Source organism: Triturus cristatus, chromosome 1_2 (genome assembly GCF_964204655.1).
Source record: "Triturus cristatus chromosome 1_2, aTriCri1.1, whole genome shotgun sequence".
Lineage (NCBI taxonomy): Eukaryota > Metazoa > Chordata > Amphibia > Caudata > Salamandridae > Triturus > Triturus cristatus.
The window spans coordinates 549,025,025-549,042,527 of NC_140580.1; the positions used below are offsets into that span (position 1 = coordinate 549,025,025).

General features: G+C 45.6%; 1 protein-coding gene across 1 annotated transcript in view; it reads left to right on the forward strand.

Moving 5' to 3' along the window:
- SLIT1 (slit guidance ligand 1) overlaps positions 1-17,503 on the forward strand; it is a 789,534-nt gene that overhangs the window by 391,662 nt on the left and 380,369 nt on the right. The window contains exon 5 of the mRNA XM_085606416.1: positions 9,374-9,445. Coding sequence (XP_085462542.1) covers positions 9,374-9,445 — 72 coding nt within the window. The remainder of the gene's footprint in view (positions 1-9,373; positions 9,446-17,503) is intronic.

Genomic DNA, 17,503 nt, shown 5'->3' on the forward strand with positions numbered 1-17,503 from the left:
ATGAGGGAGCGAAGCCTTGGGGAAACTTTGTCCCTGTTCCACCTGAGGCGCTTCCACCAGCCCTCCCTCTCCCACGTCAACAAGGTAAATACTCAAAAGCTTCTGCAGCTGACGTCCTGTGGGAGTTTAGAAACCTGTAATGGACGTCTGTGCAGAGTCTGCCAACATGATCTGAAGACCCACTCTGAGCAGGGGTTTCCAGCCCACCTTGTCTTCCACCCTGTGATGCTCTTCAATGGGAGACCATATGACGGGAACCAATAATGTGCGAGACGGGGTGGCAGCGTGTGCGTTGGGAAGTCTGCATGGCTTCCTTTAGCTCATTCTGTTTGCTGTATCCATTCAGGCCAGTTTGGCACGTGCCTGTTATCTTTCATGCGTGTTGCATTATATTCAAAACATAATAGGCACTTTTGAACAAAAAATCAGGGGGTGAATATCTTAGGTTGGAGGATGATATAAATTAGCCTTTATGAAAATTATCCACACACTGATCTATGGCATGCAAATGCGGCTCATGCATATTCATCTGGGATAAACTGTAAATGTGCGCTCTTTGTCACTCTATGGAAGGATGACGTCTCGCCTTTTCATCCCGTATAATGAGCTCATAAAAAGCAATGAATCTATTATGCAGTATTCCTATCGACTGTCATGGAAAGACTCCATCTTTCCTTTGGTCGGAGCACTGTTGTTTTCTACTCAAGCACACCTAAAAGTGTGCTTGTATTTGCAGAGCTCTCTTTTTCTTCAGTGGATGCTGGATTCCTTTCCCTATGGTGCCACTTCCTATCCAACAACACAGTAGGTGAGACTTCATTATGCTACTGCTCGAACAGCCAGGTCTTGAGAAGTCTCCTGAAGGTCAGCAGGTCCTGGGTTTGTCGCAGCTGTGTGGGGAGGGTGTTCCATGTCTTAGCGGTGAGGTAGGAGAAGGATCTGCTGCCGGTGGAGGTCCTGCAGATGCGTGGGAAGGTGACAAGGGTGAGGTTGGCGGAGCGCAGCTGACAGTTCGGGGTGTAGAAGGTGAGACGTTTGTTGAGGTATGCTGGTCCAGCGTTGTGTAATGCTTTGTGGGCGTGGGTCAGGAGCTTGAAGGTGATCCTCTTGTTGACTGGGAGCCAGTGCAGGTCTTTCAGTTGGGCAGTGATGTGGGTGTGGTGGGGTATGTCGAGGATGAGGCATGTGGAGGCATTCTGTATGCGTTGGAGTCTCTTCTGGAGTTTGGCCGTGGTTCCTGCATAGAAGGTGTTGCCGTAGTCCAGCCTGCTACGGACGAGGGCCTGTGTGACCGTCTTTCTGGTTCCGGTGGGGATCCATCTGTAGATCTTGCGGAGCATGCGGCGGGTGTTGAAGCAGGAGGAGGAGACGGCATTGACTTGATGGGTCTTTGAGAGCGATGAGTCCAGGATGAACCCCAGGTTACGTGCGTGGTCGGTGGGAGTGGGTGCGGCTCCCAGGGCGGCTGGCCACCAGGAGTCGTACCGGGCGGAGGTAGTGGATCCGAGGATGAGGACCTCTGTCTTGTCCGAGTTAAGTTTCATGCTGCTGGTCTGCATCCAGCTGGTGATGGCCTTCATTCCTTTGTGGAGGTTGGTTTTGGCGGTGGCGGGATTTTTGGTGAGTGAGAGGATCAGTTGAGTGTCATTGGCGAAGGAGACAATATTGAGGTTGTGCGAGCAGACGATGTTGGCGAGCGGTGCCAAGGAGACATTGAAAAGGGTAGGGCTGAGGGATGATCCTTGGGACACGCCGCAGATGATCTTGGTGGCTTCACAACAGAATGGGGAGGCGGACCCTCTGGGTTCTGTCGGTGAGGAAGGAGGTGGTCCAGTCCAGGGCTTTGTCGCGTATTCCTGCATCGTGTAGGCGTGTGCGTAGGATGTGGTGGCAGATGGTGTCGAATGTGGCGGAGAGGTCCAGGAGGATGTGTGTGTGTGTGTGTGTGTGTGTGCATGTGTGTGTGTGTGTTGAAACAGTTCTGGGAATGGCTTTCACTTTCCACAAGGGTGGTCTTAAACTTAAAACCTTCACAGACCCATACCAGTACTTACACACCCTCTCACTGATTCATAGATCTACACACACATCCACTTACTCACCCATACAGCCACTCATACACCCACTCAGTCACTAATACAGCCTTTGGCATATCCACTCATACACCCATACAGTCACTCACACACTGAGCCAGTCACCCATAGAGCTAACACACCTAGACACTCACCCATTCAGTTAATCAAATAGCCACTTACTCAACCATACATTTACACACACACACACACTTATTTACTGATACAAATGCTGACACATACTCACTCACCTATACAGTTACTGACAGAAGCACACACTGACCCATATAGCCACTCTCATATTCACTCACTCATGCATATGTCACTCATATACCACATCACTTACCTATACTGTCTTTCACATACCCAGTTACTCACCCATATACCACTGACACATACACTCACTTAACAACACAGCCATACACACACTCACGCACCCATACAGCCCCTCACACATGCACTCAATCATCCATACAGGCAGTCACACACACCCTCACAGACATACACGGACACTCAGACAGCCATAGAGGTACTCAGGCAATCAATCAATCATCTGGACTGCCTCTCACATTCCCACTCACCGACCCATACAGCCGCTTAGACACAAACTAACAGACAGATACAGACATTCACACAGCCAGCCACTCACCCATGCATTCCCTGAGAGACCTAATCACTCAATTATACAGTCAGTCACACACCCACTGAATCATTCATACAGACACTCATACATCCACTGATTCACCAATACTTCTTTGTTCATGTATCTTTAACACTCATAAACTTTTTTTTAAAAACCCTTAGTCAGTGCATGATGCCATCAGTGATGTAATTTAAGTTGCCCTAAGTGGTCATCAATGATGTCACTGACTATGTCATGAGTGATGTAATATGTGAGGTCATAAGCAGTGCATTGCAGGGGCATGAGTTATAGTTAGCTCAGCTAACTATAACTGAGGAATTTCTCTGATTTTGTACGAGTGAAACCTGAGGCTAACTATAAGGTCTCTGTAACCTTTGTTTTTTTCAGTGAATTTCTATGGTTTTTAGGTCTCGCTGAGTCAGCGCGCATGCGCAGCTCGGAGAGACATTTAGTAGGTGAATTTTCAAAGTGCTGCTGCGTGGCGACAAGCTTGCGTTCATGCGAGCTTGCACGCGCGCAGCCCGCAGCTTTGCAATATGTACAGCCGCGATCACTTTCACTTTCGCGCACGCAGCCTACTTTCACTTTTCCCATCGTGCGCGTGCGCCACACTCGTCCACTTTCTGCTCGCGCTTCTTGTTATTTATTGAAAGCTTGATCACGGCCTTTGAAAAGGTAGTTTTACATAAAGCAGAGAATGCCCAGCATTGCGTCCTACTGTGCAATGTTTTTTTCTCCTCATCGGACATAAAGCAGAGTGCATAATACTGCAGCAGCGCTCAGCACTACAGCCCAGTAATCTGCAGGCTTGGGGTAGGGGCGGGGGTGGGACTATGTACAGCAGCATCAGGGATTTCTGAATGTTCACCATTCAATACTGTCACGGACATGGAAAGGGATTTAAAAGCTGCACTTCGGCCCAGCTGCAGCTGCCACAATTAATGGAGCCTCTCCTCTGATTGTCTTTTTTTTTTTGGGTATGAGTAATTATTTGTCCTACATTGGTTAATATATTTGTATTCAAGTGTCCTTGTATTGTGTTGGAAACCTGTGTATGGGGGACAAGTAACTAAAGATTCAGTATCAAAATGCTTCCCTCACACAGTGCGAATCGACATTCTTGCAACCACGCACACCGTATATATACCGTGCTATTAACCCTTTGTATGTGCTGCATGCTCTGTCAGGGTATGACGCACTATATAAATGCAACTACAAATCAATAAATCATACCAGTTTTCTGCTGGCTAATATTTCACTCAGTGCAGACTGCAAAGCTATCGCTTATGTGGCTCAGACAGCAGTTACCTTTTCCTTGTCACGGGTGCTTCATTGCCTAGCTCTGCTCAGATATCCCTGGCTATATGCACTCTGGTCTGGCTATCCGTCAACCTGGGAGCCAAGGAGCAGGTGGGACAGGGGACAACGGATCACTATTGGGCTGGCAAACATAACACTCAAGAACACAGGCAGGTTTCACCCAAGAACAAAATAAATATTGCAAGATAAAGACAGGCCGCTGTTACTATGGGCAAGTTTTTGTATAGTTCAACCTTGACCCAAAGGTATTGGAGTGCTTTAAATGAGTAGCAGATTAAACTACACAAGGGTCTTTGTTTTTAACCACTGAGATGGAAGTCATTTGCCAATAATTACAGGATGTTGAGCCAATGCAGGGACTTAAAACCTGGCTCACCAGTTCCAGAGTCGGCAGCTCTGGACACATCTCGTCCCTTATGTTGACATGTTAACATTAGAACCTATATCAAAAACAGTACACCCCAGATGAAGATCCACAAACCTTGCACTTTTCGGCCACACAACCACCTAGGTGGAAACACTTCCATAGATGACCTGGGCTACATAAAAGGCCTCAAGACCCGAACACTTCTCCCTCACCTCACCTCACTACGTATCTCCATACGAAGGCAAACCTATTACATGCGTTACTTTCACACAGGTTAGATGGGGGGGCACATGACCCAGCCAAACAACAGAATCCATATCCCCCAAACTCAGGTCAGTATATAAGACTTCTGGCATCTCTTATTGGCATATAGATCGGTTTGCAAAATTATTTTCTACTTGTAAAGAAGTCAGTGCACAATTTATCACAACTTTTTTGTAAATGGAAATTTCGTACATCTAGCCCCAGATTTTTATTGTATGATTTGATGCTGCTTTTTAGGTTGAGCCTAGAGCAGCGCGCATGCGCTGCTTGCAAGACTTTTAGTAAGGGGCTTCAGAAAGCTCACCAAGCTCACCACACGTGCGTGTGTTTTTGTTTGTCTCACAGGCTATTGGGCTTTGCGTGCGTCTTTCTAAGAAAGACACCACGCAATTGGGAAAAGGCGGGTGCATGTCCCGCCTTTGCTCTGCCCACAGCCTATTGCTTGCAGTTATCCGCACGTGCGACATCTGTTTGCAATTATCGTGCACAGACGCGTGTGCGATAATAGAAAACAGATGTCTCGCTGTGGCGCGCACGCACCACTCGCCTGCTTGTTTTTCCTGCCCTCTCGCCCCCAAAATCCGGTGTCTCTGCAACTGGGACTATTATTGTATGTTATGACCCTAGACTTCCACTCCATACTTCTATTTGTAAGTATTCACTTTAAATGACGTCATTTATCAGAAGTGCTGCTATGCTATACTAACGCCTGACTGCGCTGTACAAACATCAAGCACAGAAACCGACCAGAACCACATTTCAGCACAATTAACCAATTTGTTATGGCTACCCACACCCTTCTTTATCCAACCTGATATAAACTGCATCCGCGCGTGGGTCAGGATCCCTGGGTAGTTCTGCCCTCCTTCATGAGCTTTCCTTGTTTGCTAAAAGACAGAACATCCCTGCCAGGTGCATAATCCGGGAGTATTTTTATAAAGCGAAACAGCTTTACTTTTTGAAAATCTTAGCCTTGAGGAAAGCATGGTATGGAGGCAGTCTTTGTTTTGTCGTTCCAATCCAGTTTAAATGAATCTAAGCACTGTAATGTTCATGTGATTGGAAACGTCACTGGAACCCCCGCCTCCCGCCACACCCCCATAACATGAAGGCAAAGCGAGAATGGTGCTCCAGCATTGCTTTCACCCTTAGTACATTGTCACTTATGGTGCATTATGCACCTTCAGGTCACTTGCGATCACTGAGGGAGTCCAAAGAAGTGGAAGACATGCACAAAACAAGCATTGGCATAGCCAATAGGTCTCGCCTTTGGGACCTTATAAGTGTTTAGTTATCCAGCACAATATCCTTGGCTCAACAACATCAAGTGTTGCATGGCTAAACACTTATAAGGTCCCAAAGGCGAAATCTATTGGCTATGCCAATACTTGTTTAGCTAGTAGTCGCGTTTGCAGAGTGGTGTCGGGGGAAGATGTCTAATTTAGTCCTGAGGCCCTCAGGAGGCAAGGGGACCTCATCCTCCAACCAGTGGTGTGCTGAGAGGAGAGTTTGCAGAGTGGTGGAGAAAGGGGGCATGGCTTTCAACCACCTCTCAGCAATCCCACTGTGTGGGGCCTACTGGAGGTAACAGGGGGTCTTGTTAGCGCTAAGGACCCTCAGCAGCAAAGGGGACTTTATGCCCCAAACAGGAGCATGCCGGGAGGTGCATTTGCAGAGTAGGGGAAAAAGGGGTTGGGGTCTTTGGCGAGTTGCAAGCTTTTTTTCTTTCATAGGAAGGGGGCTGCATGCTCCCCCTTCCATGGATCATTTTGCACCCCGGGGGCCCCCTCCCCCGGGGCCTGACCCTTATTTCACTTTTTTGATAACAAAAATGGGAGGGGGACTGCAGGGCCTGGCCTTTATTTTGGTGTCAAATAATTATAAGGGAGTAGGGCTGAGCAGCCCCCCTCCCAGGCCATTTTCAGGCCTTGGGACCCCATTCCCTGGGGCCTGCCCTTTATTCTAATGATTTTTTTTTAAAGGAGGGGGGCTGTGCGCCCCTCCTCCTGAGGCTGATTTGGTCCCTGGAAACCCTATCCCCTGGGGCCAGGCCTTTTGCCTTTTTTTCCTTTTTTTTAAGAGAGGGATTAAGGGGCCGTGCCCCCCCTCCTGGGCCATGTTTTGGTCATGGGAACCCCATCCCCCAGGGCCAGGCCACTGCATTGGGGACTGCAAGGGGAGCCTGTAGGGCTTCTTGAGGGGGGATGCATGGCCCCTCTCCTTTGATCACATTTGCCACAGGAAGGTGGCAGTCCCCAGGGCTGAGGGCTGGCCCAGTGGGCCTGCCCGCATTCATTATCAAAAGTGCCCCGGGGTGGAGGAGGGCCGTGCATCCCCTCCTATAATTAGTATATTACCCAGTACCTGGCCCACCCGGGGCTTTTTTAAAGCAAGCGTAGGAGCTTGCATTTTTTATTATTTTGTAGCAGATTCGCAGTTCTGCGGCATAGTTACATTAAGAAATGCTTTTTATCCCAGGTGAGGTCCCTGTGGGACCTCCCCACCATATCTTGGGGGTCAGGGTAGTCCTACTTTTTTTAAAACTTTTTTTCTGTGACTCAACTTCAAACCAAGTCCCAAGATGGCAGCCAACACTTGGGCAAACAATCAAATGTTAGTAGTATTTGGCAGTCCCGTGCAAGGAGTCGCGTCTACATATATCTATCTTTTTAAAGATAGATAACTCAAAAACTACTGAACGGATTTACACCAAATCACAAAAAGCATGATTTCTGGACCAAAATCTAGCTTTCTGCCAAATTTGGTGTAATCCTGTTCAGCAGTTTGAGCTGTAGTCGTGTTCAAAAAATGAAAAATCCCCATAAACTTAATATGGGGAAAACACCTTTTGGAAACCCCCTTTTTTCTCAGCCCCCGCTTGACAGCTCACCCTGAAACTTTCAACATAGCAGCTGAACCAAGAAGGGGAAGTTTTGTGAAAATTGAATGGAGATTCATGAAGCAGCGTCAAAGTTATTGACAAAACAACAAAACACTTTTCCTATGTAAACTTTGGTCCTAACTATAATTACCTACTGGCTGTTGACAGTAGGTAGTTATAGTTAGGCTGTAGTTTCCATAGGTAGAGTGTTTTTCATTTGCCAATAACTTTGGCGTCGTTTGACGAATCTTCACAAAATTCTCAAAACTAGTTTGACGCTCACTTCAGCTGCTGTCTTGAAAATGTCGGGTTGATCCGCCAAGCGGGGGATGAGAAAAAGAGAGGGTATCAAAATGTTTTTTTCTCTATGTTAAATTCCATAGGAAAATATTGACACGGCTACAGCCCGATCTGCTGAACGGAATTACACCAAATTTTGCAAAAGGGTAGCTATTGGTCCAGAAAGCACTCTTTTTGTTAAATAGCGTAAATCCGTTCAGTAGTTGCTGAGAAATTTAAAGATTTCTCAGCTATACAATTGAGGTCGAGGTGGGCCCGCTACCCCTCCCAATCTCATGCCTGAGATCTGATTGGCTTCAAACCAGGGAGTGTTGATAGCCATCTTGTGACTCGGTTGAACCTAGTCACAGGAAAAAACAATTAACAAAATAAAAGTGGGCAGGGTAGTAACACCCTGACCCCCCAGGCCTCTTGGTGGGGAGGCCACAGGGACACCCCGCAGCCAAAAAAGGCAAAAAAGCTTTTTTTTTAAATGTGTGTGTGTATATATAAATATATGTATATGTATAAATATGTATGTATGTATATATATATGTATGCATGTATATATATATATATATATATATATTTGACTTTCCCTATACCCACCCACCAACACTCCCTCCAGCCAACCCCCTTCCCCATACCCACCATACCACCAACACCCCCCTCCAGCCAACCCCCCTAACTCCCCGGCCACAACCCTGCTAGCATTAATGCGGCCCTCTGTCACATATCAGACAAGACATTTTTTCCCCGGTGAGTACCCATGCTTTAGACGAAGTTGGTAAACTTGTCAGCAACCATCAGAGGCAACTAGCCGCCAGTTCTGTCTTGGCGGTTGGCACGCATGGAGCAGATTTTTGTTACCGCCCAGCCCTGTTTCTGTTCCCTGATGGACAAAGAGCGGAGGAAAACTAAACATGGGGGTGGTTCTAGGCAGGTGAAGTCATCAAATGTACCTAGCGAGCCTAAGGTTAGGCATAGAAAGAGGAGGGACGTCATGATTCAATGACATGCGTTATGGGACATGAATACAGGAAGGCCAAGGAAATTAAGGCATAAGGCCGGGATCACTTTATTTTCCGTTAAATGGCAGTGTGTGCTAAGCTCCTGCTGTCCATGGGGAAAATCTTTTCAGGTATCTCCTGAAAGTATAGAAGTCATTACATTTTCTCCACGCTTTACCTGGAAGCAGCTGTAATACCGATTAAATAAATAATGTATCACTTCAGGTGACTACACCACTCTTTCACAAGAGGCACGTGCCACCATGCGGTCGACGCTTTGATACTACTGCCTGGGGAGAAAAATCTTTTGAACTACGCAAAAAATCCTCAATAATTTAACATTAACTAATAATTCCTTTGCAAGACTCGGCCAGCCTTCACACACTGCTTCGCACTGAAAAATATCAAAGCATTTCCTCCTCAGCTGGGGTCAGTAGATCTGCAGGAAACTGCTGCACAGAAAGAATTGAAAATGTCAAAGTTATTCTTTAGTTATTTTTTTTTAAATCTGCTTTCTCTCGCTTTTGTTCCCTGCAGGGATCTCAGCGAGAATGCGATCCAAGCCATCCCAAGAAAGGCCTTCCGTGGAGCCACCGACCTCAAGAACCTGTGAGTAGCATGGTGGGAAAGAGTTATGAGTCGGGGTGGTGAAACAGGTGCAGTGGAAGTGGGGCCTATGGTGCTAGGGTCCCACTGCACCCCAATCACGGCTGTGTATTACGACCCAGTAAGGAGGGTAGTCGGCCATTTTTTCTTGCTTGCTTTAAAGCCCTTGGCAACCTTGCTACGTCACGGCTCGTGAGCAGAGCACCTGTCCTCTTCGACGTGGCGCAGTTACACTTACGACTTAGCTCGTTTCCCCCTTTCCTCCTCCATGTAACGCCAAAAGATGAGATACAGTGAAACTAATTAGAGTGAATTACGGCTTGCCATCCGGAATCCTATTATCTGGGGAAAGCAGCTTTTCCCTTTGGTGGCGTGTGAAACACGAGGAACATAAAACAGATGCAAGCTGCTTTGAATAAAGCCCATAATGATAAATCACTCACATTTTCCCTTTTTATGATGCCATTGTGAATAATGGCCCTATTTAGCAATACTAATAAGGGAGCAGAACAGATGGCAAAACTCTCAGTTTGTGCTACAAGGCCATGAAAATGATCGTAAGGCACTAAAGCTACATACTTAACGCATACATACATACACACATACACACACACACATACTTATGGGGAAATGCCATCATGGCTTCCTTCCTTGGATCACCCAATAGTTGTATGAAGTATTTTCTGCGTTTGGAGTGTTTTGTTACTTTCTTCTTGGGACAAAGTGATTGGCCACAGTTCCGAATGGCGGGGTTGCCTAATCTTGAATCCACCTCCTGCCTCTTTCTTACTCCTCCTTACAATCCCTTTATCTGATTCCAATTCTTTCTCCTCCTGTTTTCTCCATTTGTCACTGTTTTTCTATTTTTCGCTTTTTCTTCCTTTATCCCTTTCATGCTGCTTCCTCTCTATTTTGTTGGTTCCTAGTCAATATCTGATGGTGAAAAGAAGTCAGGGTCTCCAAAAATGAGTGCCAGTGCCCTCCTCCTGCAACCACCAGCACAAATTTAACACTGGGCAGTCCATACTCACCATAGCAAACTTGATCAACTATAGTTCTTGATGGGCACTATACATATCTCAAGTGGCAATACCTTCCAATTAGCGACCAATTATTTCTGTTGTGCCGTTAATCAGAAATCTGGACCTTGAACTGCATACTTTGTTGCTAGGAGCAAATATACAATGTGAATAAGACACAAAAGTCTGAACCAAAGACTTCTGCAGTTTTTTCGTATTTATTATTTGAAATCCTCAACGCATTGTTTATGTGAAAAAAGGTAGAAGTAGTCAAAGACCTAGAGACCTGCTCTAGCCAAATTCAGAAGAAAGGAGGCAGTACTTAAGAGGTAAGTGTGCTTCAAAACATCCTCCTTGTCCATCATCTCCTAACAGGGAAAAACTCTCGCACATTGTGAACTTGTGAACCATCTTTCTCTTAATTTATTCTTAGAGTAAGCAAGGTCTTTCCAGAGTGTGCATTGCCAATTATTCGATCAATTAATCCCTGAAAACGAGTCTTGTGAATTCAGGAAAGACAATCAACACAGGCGAAGTGTATTTTGCAGTGGGACTTTGTATGCATCTAATGTGTGGAGAGAGTGTGTTCTGTTCTACAACCAGAGGGCAACACTAGAAAATGCAATCTCTCCCATTGTTAACACAGAAGATAGAGAGCCCTGGGCCTGCGAACTAGCCACCAATGCATGGACCAGTGATACCAGGTAAAGTCTGTCAAGAGACTGCATGGATCTCTAAACACTGTAAAATAAAAGTAAAAACCTAATCCTGGGATAAAAAGCTACTTAAACGAGAATGTCCAGGTTACAGTGGAAGAGGAACAAAAGGCTGCACGCGTGCATCATCAATTAATAGGAGTATTTACTCTCCCGGCTCAATCTGTAACAACTCTTGAAACTAGTTTGATCGTTTCCGTCATGTCTTGATAGGCGTTCAACCTATTTTTTCCCAACCAACTTAGGCAAAAGAGCCTGCCAGAGTCATGCAGGTGGACAATGGCCTGCCTTTGGGTGAGCCAGAGATATGGGATTGACAAGCATACTGATGGCACATTAGACCACTTATCTTGGTAATATTAGTCAGTGGTAACAATCGGCTTTCTGACGAGCCATGCCCCCCATCAGCTGCTGTGGTCAGTAGGCACGTAGCAACACTCAGTCAAATGTACCCAATGCCTCTGAAAGGTCAGACATGCCTAGGACTGAGGAACGTCCCAGTCCATGGCATAAATCAATTATCATCACAGAGAGCTGGGAATCTTTTGTCCAATAAAGTACCTTGCAGATAGATTACATGGAATCAAAGAAACTACTCCTTTCCAGTCACCTTCTACCAAGGGAGAGGCCACCTTATTTTACAACTTACCTTAACAAGGCATATGAAGGTAGGTGATAATTGCAAAGACCATCAAGCTGCAGACAAGCTTTCTTCTGAAGAAGGCACCTCCAGACCTTTTCAGAAACATCTGAGCATTTCCAACCAAGCAACATCCACTGTGGTCCTGAGACACAATGCGGCAAGATTCTTCACAAGCCTTGGGGGTAAGATCCAACGGAAGCAATGATCTTTTTTGTCTGTCACTGACTCCCCCAGAGACCACATGTACTAGACCATGAGAGCTAGTGGTAAAAGTAGGGTGAGTGGAATGAGATAAGAAAGAAAATGGAGGCACGGGATTCCAGACATTCTGTCATTCATGTATGGGGTCAAGGAAGGCTGCGGGCTGTAGTGGATCTGTACACATTTGCGCTAAAATTTGTTGACATATTACATCTTTTTTTAGATTCACTCTAGTGACAGAACATTAGCAGAAAATAGAACCCCAGTCTTTAGAGCTAAAACAAATTCTTCAAAGGACACCTCTCTAAGAGCCAAAGTGCCAATCATCTAATCCTTATGGAACTAGAAGCCTTGATGTTTGAAAAGAAACCACCATGTAGCAATGCCTTGGAGTTCATGGTGCAAAGAAGTTGTGCTGTATCAAACCACAAATTGAAGTGTTCATGCAGAATAATGCAAGAGAAATGTGCCAGAATTTGAACCACCAACTACGCAAGCTGAGCCATAATATAGCCCAATGTATTGGTGACCTACACATAAGGATAAAGCCTGAATCTTGAACATTATTCTTGGCACAATTTACAGCCACACACATGATGTGACTTCATCTCCCTGTAAAGAGGCCAATATTTAATGGGGCTATAAATAATAAGGCAATTGCTTCTTCTGCCGTACATGCGGTTGGGACATGCAGCCTGGAGGAGCCATGCAGGAACAGGTTGGCCACAGACTTGTCATAGAATTTATTCAGATTCTGGGATGAAAGAGAGTGGAAAAACCTGCCCAATAATATTATGCACCATAAGAGCCCATGATATGCCACTTAAAGGGTCTTGGCTACAGCTGTGCCTATCTGACAAGCGTTGCTGCCACTCAAGGCCGGGATATTTTTTTTTTTTGCACTTAATAAACTTTGAGCAGAATCATGTTGTTCGTAAATATAAAGAAATAAAAGGGTGAAAAAATCTCTCAAAAAAGTAGGTTTTGCTGGAAAATCACAGAATTTTTTAATTTATATATCTGTATACACACTTGCACGCAGCTCGTTTCTAAGTGCTTCGTGTTTTTGGAAAATGGAAACTGAGGCACAGGAAGGCGCAGTTAATTTGACCTGGAACACTCAATATAGGTAAGTGAGGAAGCCATGATTAAACCGTGGGCACATTGGTTCTGAAATTACCTAAGTGGACACTGACATCATTTCAGTGATCTGAAGCAAAATAACACACACAGGGACAAATGATATGCAATTACATGAACAGGAAGTGATCCTCCTTATGTTTTCAGTGCCACATATCCATTTTCACTACAGAGATGACAACTAACTATTGCTATTACAACACAATACAGCACTAGTTACATAATACACTTTCTATCACATAATCGGTTGACAGATTATAAATGAACATCTTTAACCATTTACTTTTGTCCTAATCAGCTGTGTCTTGTGCTAAAAGACTATATTTAACGCCCATTCACAGTTTTGAAAATCATAGAATGTGGAGAGAGGTGTGGGGGCTGTAAAAGAAGTGTACATACAGGAGACAAGGCAACTGCAATGAAACTGATGAAAATGGGGAAAATAGATGTTTATGACTGCGGAGCTTTGTAGTGGGTGGAAGACATCTAACAATAATTAGCTAGTTGATGTACACAATTGGTTTTAGGTTTTACAATTAAGAAGTACAAAAAGTACCCCTTAACTCCCAAATGAGTACTGCTGAATTTGAACCATGATTTTCCCACAGCTACCATATAATTACCGAGGTCAGGATTATAGTACATCAAATTAAGTGGGAAGGGTGAAGGGTGAAACGGACATAGGTTTAGATGGGTGAACGGAAAGCATGGCTGAATGAATGGTTGGATATTGAATGTGAGGCGCAGGGATTGGCTCAATGGCCCGTTCACATGCCACAGGTCCTTGTGATTGGCTGCCACACTTTAGATCCTATGAATTAGGACTTTTCATGCTGAGGAGATGCTGTAACTTTAAATTACGGAGCCCTTGAGTAGAGATTCGTATGATTGTGGCATCTAGTGGGTAGGTAGGGAGTGGAATTGGCTATGTCAATGAGTGGGTTTGCCTCAGTGGTGAGCTTCTGGACCAGGAGAAGAAAGAGCTTAATACAAATGCCAGAGTGATGCTTGACTGTAGGAGCATCCATTTCCAAGTGTCAGGACATCTGAAACTGAACTGCTTATCTGAAAAGGAAAGAGCAGGACAATCATGGTAGAGTAACTGGTCACCGGGAAAGGGAGAGGGGCACGTGAGTACATTAAAGCCATAAAAAAGCATGTCTTTCAGGAGGTTGTAGGGAATGTGCCTAACAATTTGTTAAGTGTAATATGCTAGAAATACAAATGATTAGTGAAGACTCATAGTGCTAGAGTAGAACATTACATATACTTGGTCAGCATAACATATGGATGAAGCAGGCACATTGGAGGAGAGTAAGAAGCAGAATAGAAGAAGCAAAGGCAGATTGAAGGACACGGGTCAAGCGGTAGTTATCTGGGTGATTATCATGGATTGGATGAATTTGTAGGTCAATTATACTGGTTTACAACTGCTGAAAATTTACTGGCCCCAGTTAAATCAACCAGTAGATGTCAGTAGGCTGAAACTGAACCAAAATGTACATTGAATAAAGAGGACACCGGGACACTGACTTGAAAGAATATGTATCCATTGTCAACCAAATTCAGTGCAGGCACAGGAAGAACTTTACAAATGTGGGAATGCTTCTGGTTGCAGCAATGGCATGCACTGATCGGAGGTAGGGGGCGAGAGGGGGGAGGAGCGGGAGGTAGAGGGTGGGAGGGGGAGGACGCGGAGGAAGATGGAATAAAAATTTAAAAAATGACTTACCTTCTCGCCGCTTCCTCGCCTCCGTAGATATCCCTCGCTCGGCCTTACTGGAAGCACACCCAGATGACCAGTCAACCTATCACAATGCTGCCTTAGCAGTGTTGTGATTGGTCTGAGCGCCATGTTTCAGCGCTCAGACGCTGACTGGGGGCCTGGGCATGTTCTCCATGTAGGCTGTAGTGCAGCCTGCATGGAGAACATGCGAAGCAGCAAGTCTGTTTTAGGCAGCCCAAGAGGGCCGGCCAAGCAGTCACTGCGCACTTTAGGAGAATGCTACCACTCCTCTCCTGCCACGGTTCCCCAAGGCAAAGTGGGCGGAAGTAGGAGAAAATAAAATGATAATAACGCGAGTTAAGAACATTTTATTTTCCCTTTGTGTCACTGCAAAAAAGACAGTGGGGCACGCTCCTCTTCCTTAGCGGAGGATCCGCCACTGTCTGGTCGTACATTTCTTCACTGCATCTTTAATGCCGTCCACTCCAACAAAGTAGTTCTTATAGCTCAGAGGCCGTCTGAAGAGGGTGACTGAAAAGCCACATCTTCAGCAATCCATTTGTCAGGGCGTGTGCAAATGTTTTGCGGTAATTTCCTTTAAACGTATAAGTGGCCCCTTCCCTGAACCAGGGCCGGACTGGCCATAGCGGGCACCGGGTGTTTCCCCGGTAGGCCGCTAGGGTGGGGGCCGGTTTTAGGCCCCTGGGAGGCCGTTTTTAGGTCTCGGCTAGCGAAGGCTGCGCTTGCGCAGTCTCGCTCGTGAGATATAATGACTTGGAGAAGAGGGGCTTGAACCCGCCCCTCTTCTCTCCTCTTCTCCATTGGCTGGCCTCTTGAATGCTGGCCAGCCATTGGAGAAGAGGTTTGTCACTCCGAACAGGCCCTGTCCTTTTCGATTTCGGGGGCGTGTTTTTTCGTTACTTTTCGATGGGCGTGTTTAAACGCCCCCGAATCCGAAAACACGCCCCCGAATCCGAAAATGCCGCTGCCTTTCTCCGAGGAATTTCTGCTTCACCTCGGAGAAAGGCAGCAAGGCTCAGCTCAGGGCACCGCAGTCTGCCACATTTCCAGCTCCCAAGCCACTCTTCGAGCCTCCGCCTTAAGTACGACAAATTTTTAAGACCCCAGAGGTGCTAGGGGTAGCACCCTATGACTTCGAGTACTTCCTGATGTGGTATTATAAAATTCTGCATATCTTGATAATATAACAAAGAACTTGGCAACAGAAGCGGAAATATGAAAAGACATCTTTATTAAACTCAAATGAGTGAGACTACGTCGCACAGAAGCCTTAGCAACTGAATGAGGCAGTCTGAAGAACAGAAACCAGTCTCCTCTTTTATGGAGAATGTTACGCTCTGGGCAACACCGCCCTTCTCTTGCAGTTGGTCATTCACATGTATACATTGCAAACGAAAAGGCAGTCATGATGACCATCCCACATTCCAGTTAAGCCAGCCCGTAATTATTTACCCAGCAAGGCTCAGATCCCACATCAGATATCGATAGGCCCCAATAAACATGAGCATCTCCTGTTTTGGGAAACAAGCCATAAAGCAGGAACAGTCAGGTGTGAAAGAGATTAGCCGGAGGCTTGTGTAGGATGAAAAGACTTTATGGTGTGTCAAGCCCTGATGCTAATCACAGGTGGCCAGAGGACGGGGAACTCGTGAGACCAGTTTGACCTGGGGTGGCGGAGCCAAGCTGCCCAGGTCACAGAAAAGTCAAAGAAAGGCACATGTGCTCTAAAAGGCCAGTTTTCGCTTCATGCTATATAGCCTATGTGAGGGCAACCATAAGATGGCCACCGCTACAAAATGGAACCCACGGAGTCAATGTATAATAACGTATACATAGTGCATTCATAGCTAAAACGTTACACAAAGCACTTGTACATACCGCATTGACCATTCGCGGTTCGCTAATACCGGGATAGACAGGGGTAGGGCCCTGCCTCCTACGCGGTCCCAAATTTTAAAGTACGACAGACCCTCCTTTTGCCCTTACATAGGCAATAACTATACTCTCATCAATCCGAGTCCAGGTCTACAGACATGAAGTCATGGAGATGTTGCTGTAGCATCATCCTATTACTGAGCGACTCTCACGGGACACGTCTCCTTACACATGTAGTAGCACAAAGGCCACATATGGCAGGACAAAATAAGGAATACCTCTATCTAGGTGGCATAAGATCACACCCCCAACAATTAGTGATGTTTACTACTAACTAGTGTCGATGCAGAAGCTGTACAAAAGAATTGCTTACGAATTCTGATCTTTTAACCTGCTCATGTTCAGGAAAAGGGTGAAAAAAGTGCAAAGAAACAGTGGTAGGGAAAGGCATAGGTTGGGAAGAGGGTGCAGAAGTCAATTGAGTAGAGAAAATCAATCCCACCCATAAATGACAACGTCATGTTTAAAAAAAACACTAGAAAACACGTTATTAAGAATATATAGACAACGGGAGAAAGTAGCGACCACTATTACAAATGAAATAATAATTGTCTACAACCCTGAGCAAAAAGCAAATCCTAAAATTATTTAGTAACATTTTAGGGCTCCTATACATTTTGTATGTTCAGGTGAAACAGTGGTGACCCTCATCAATGCTCT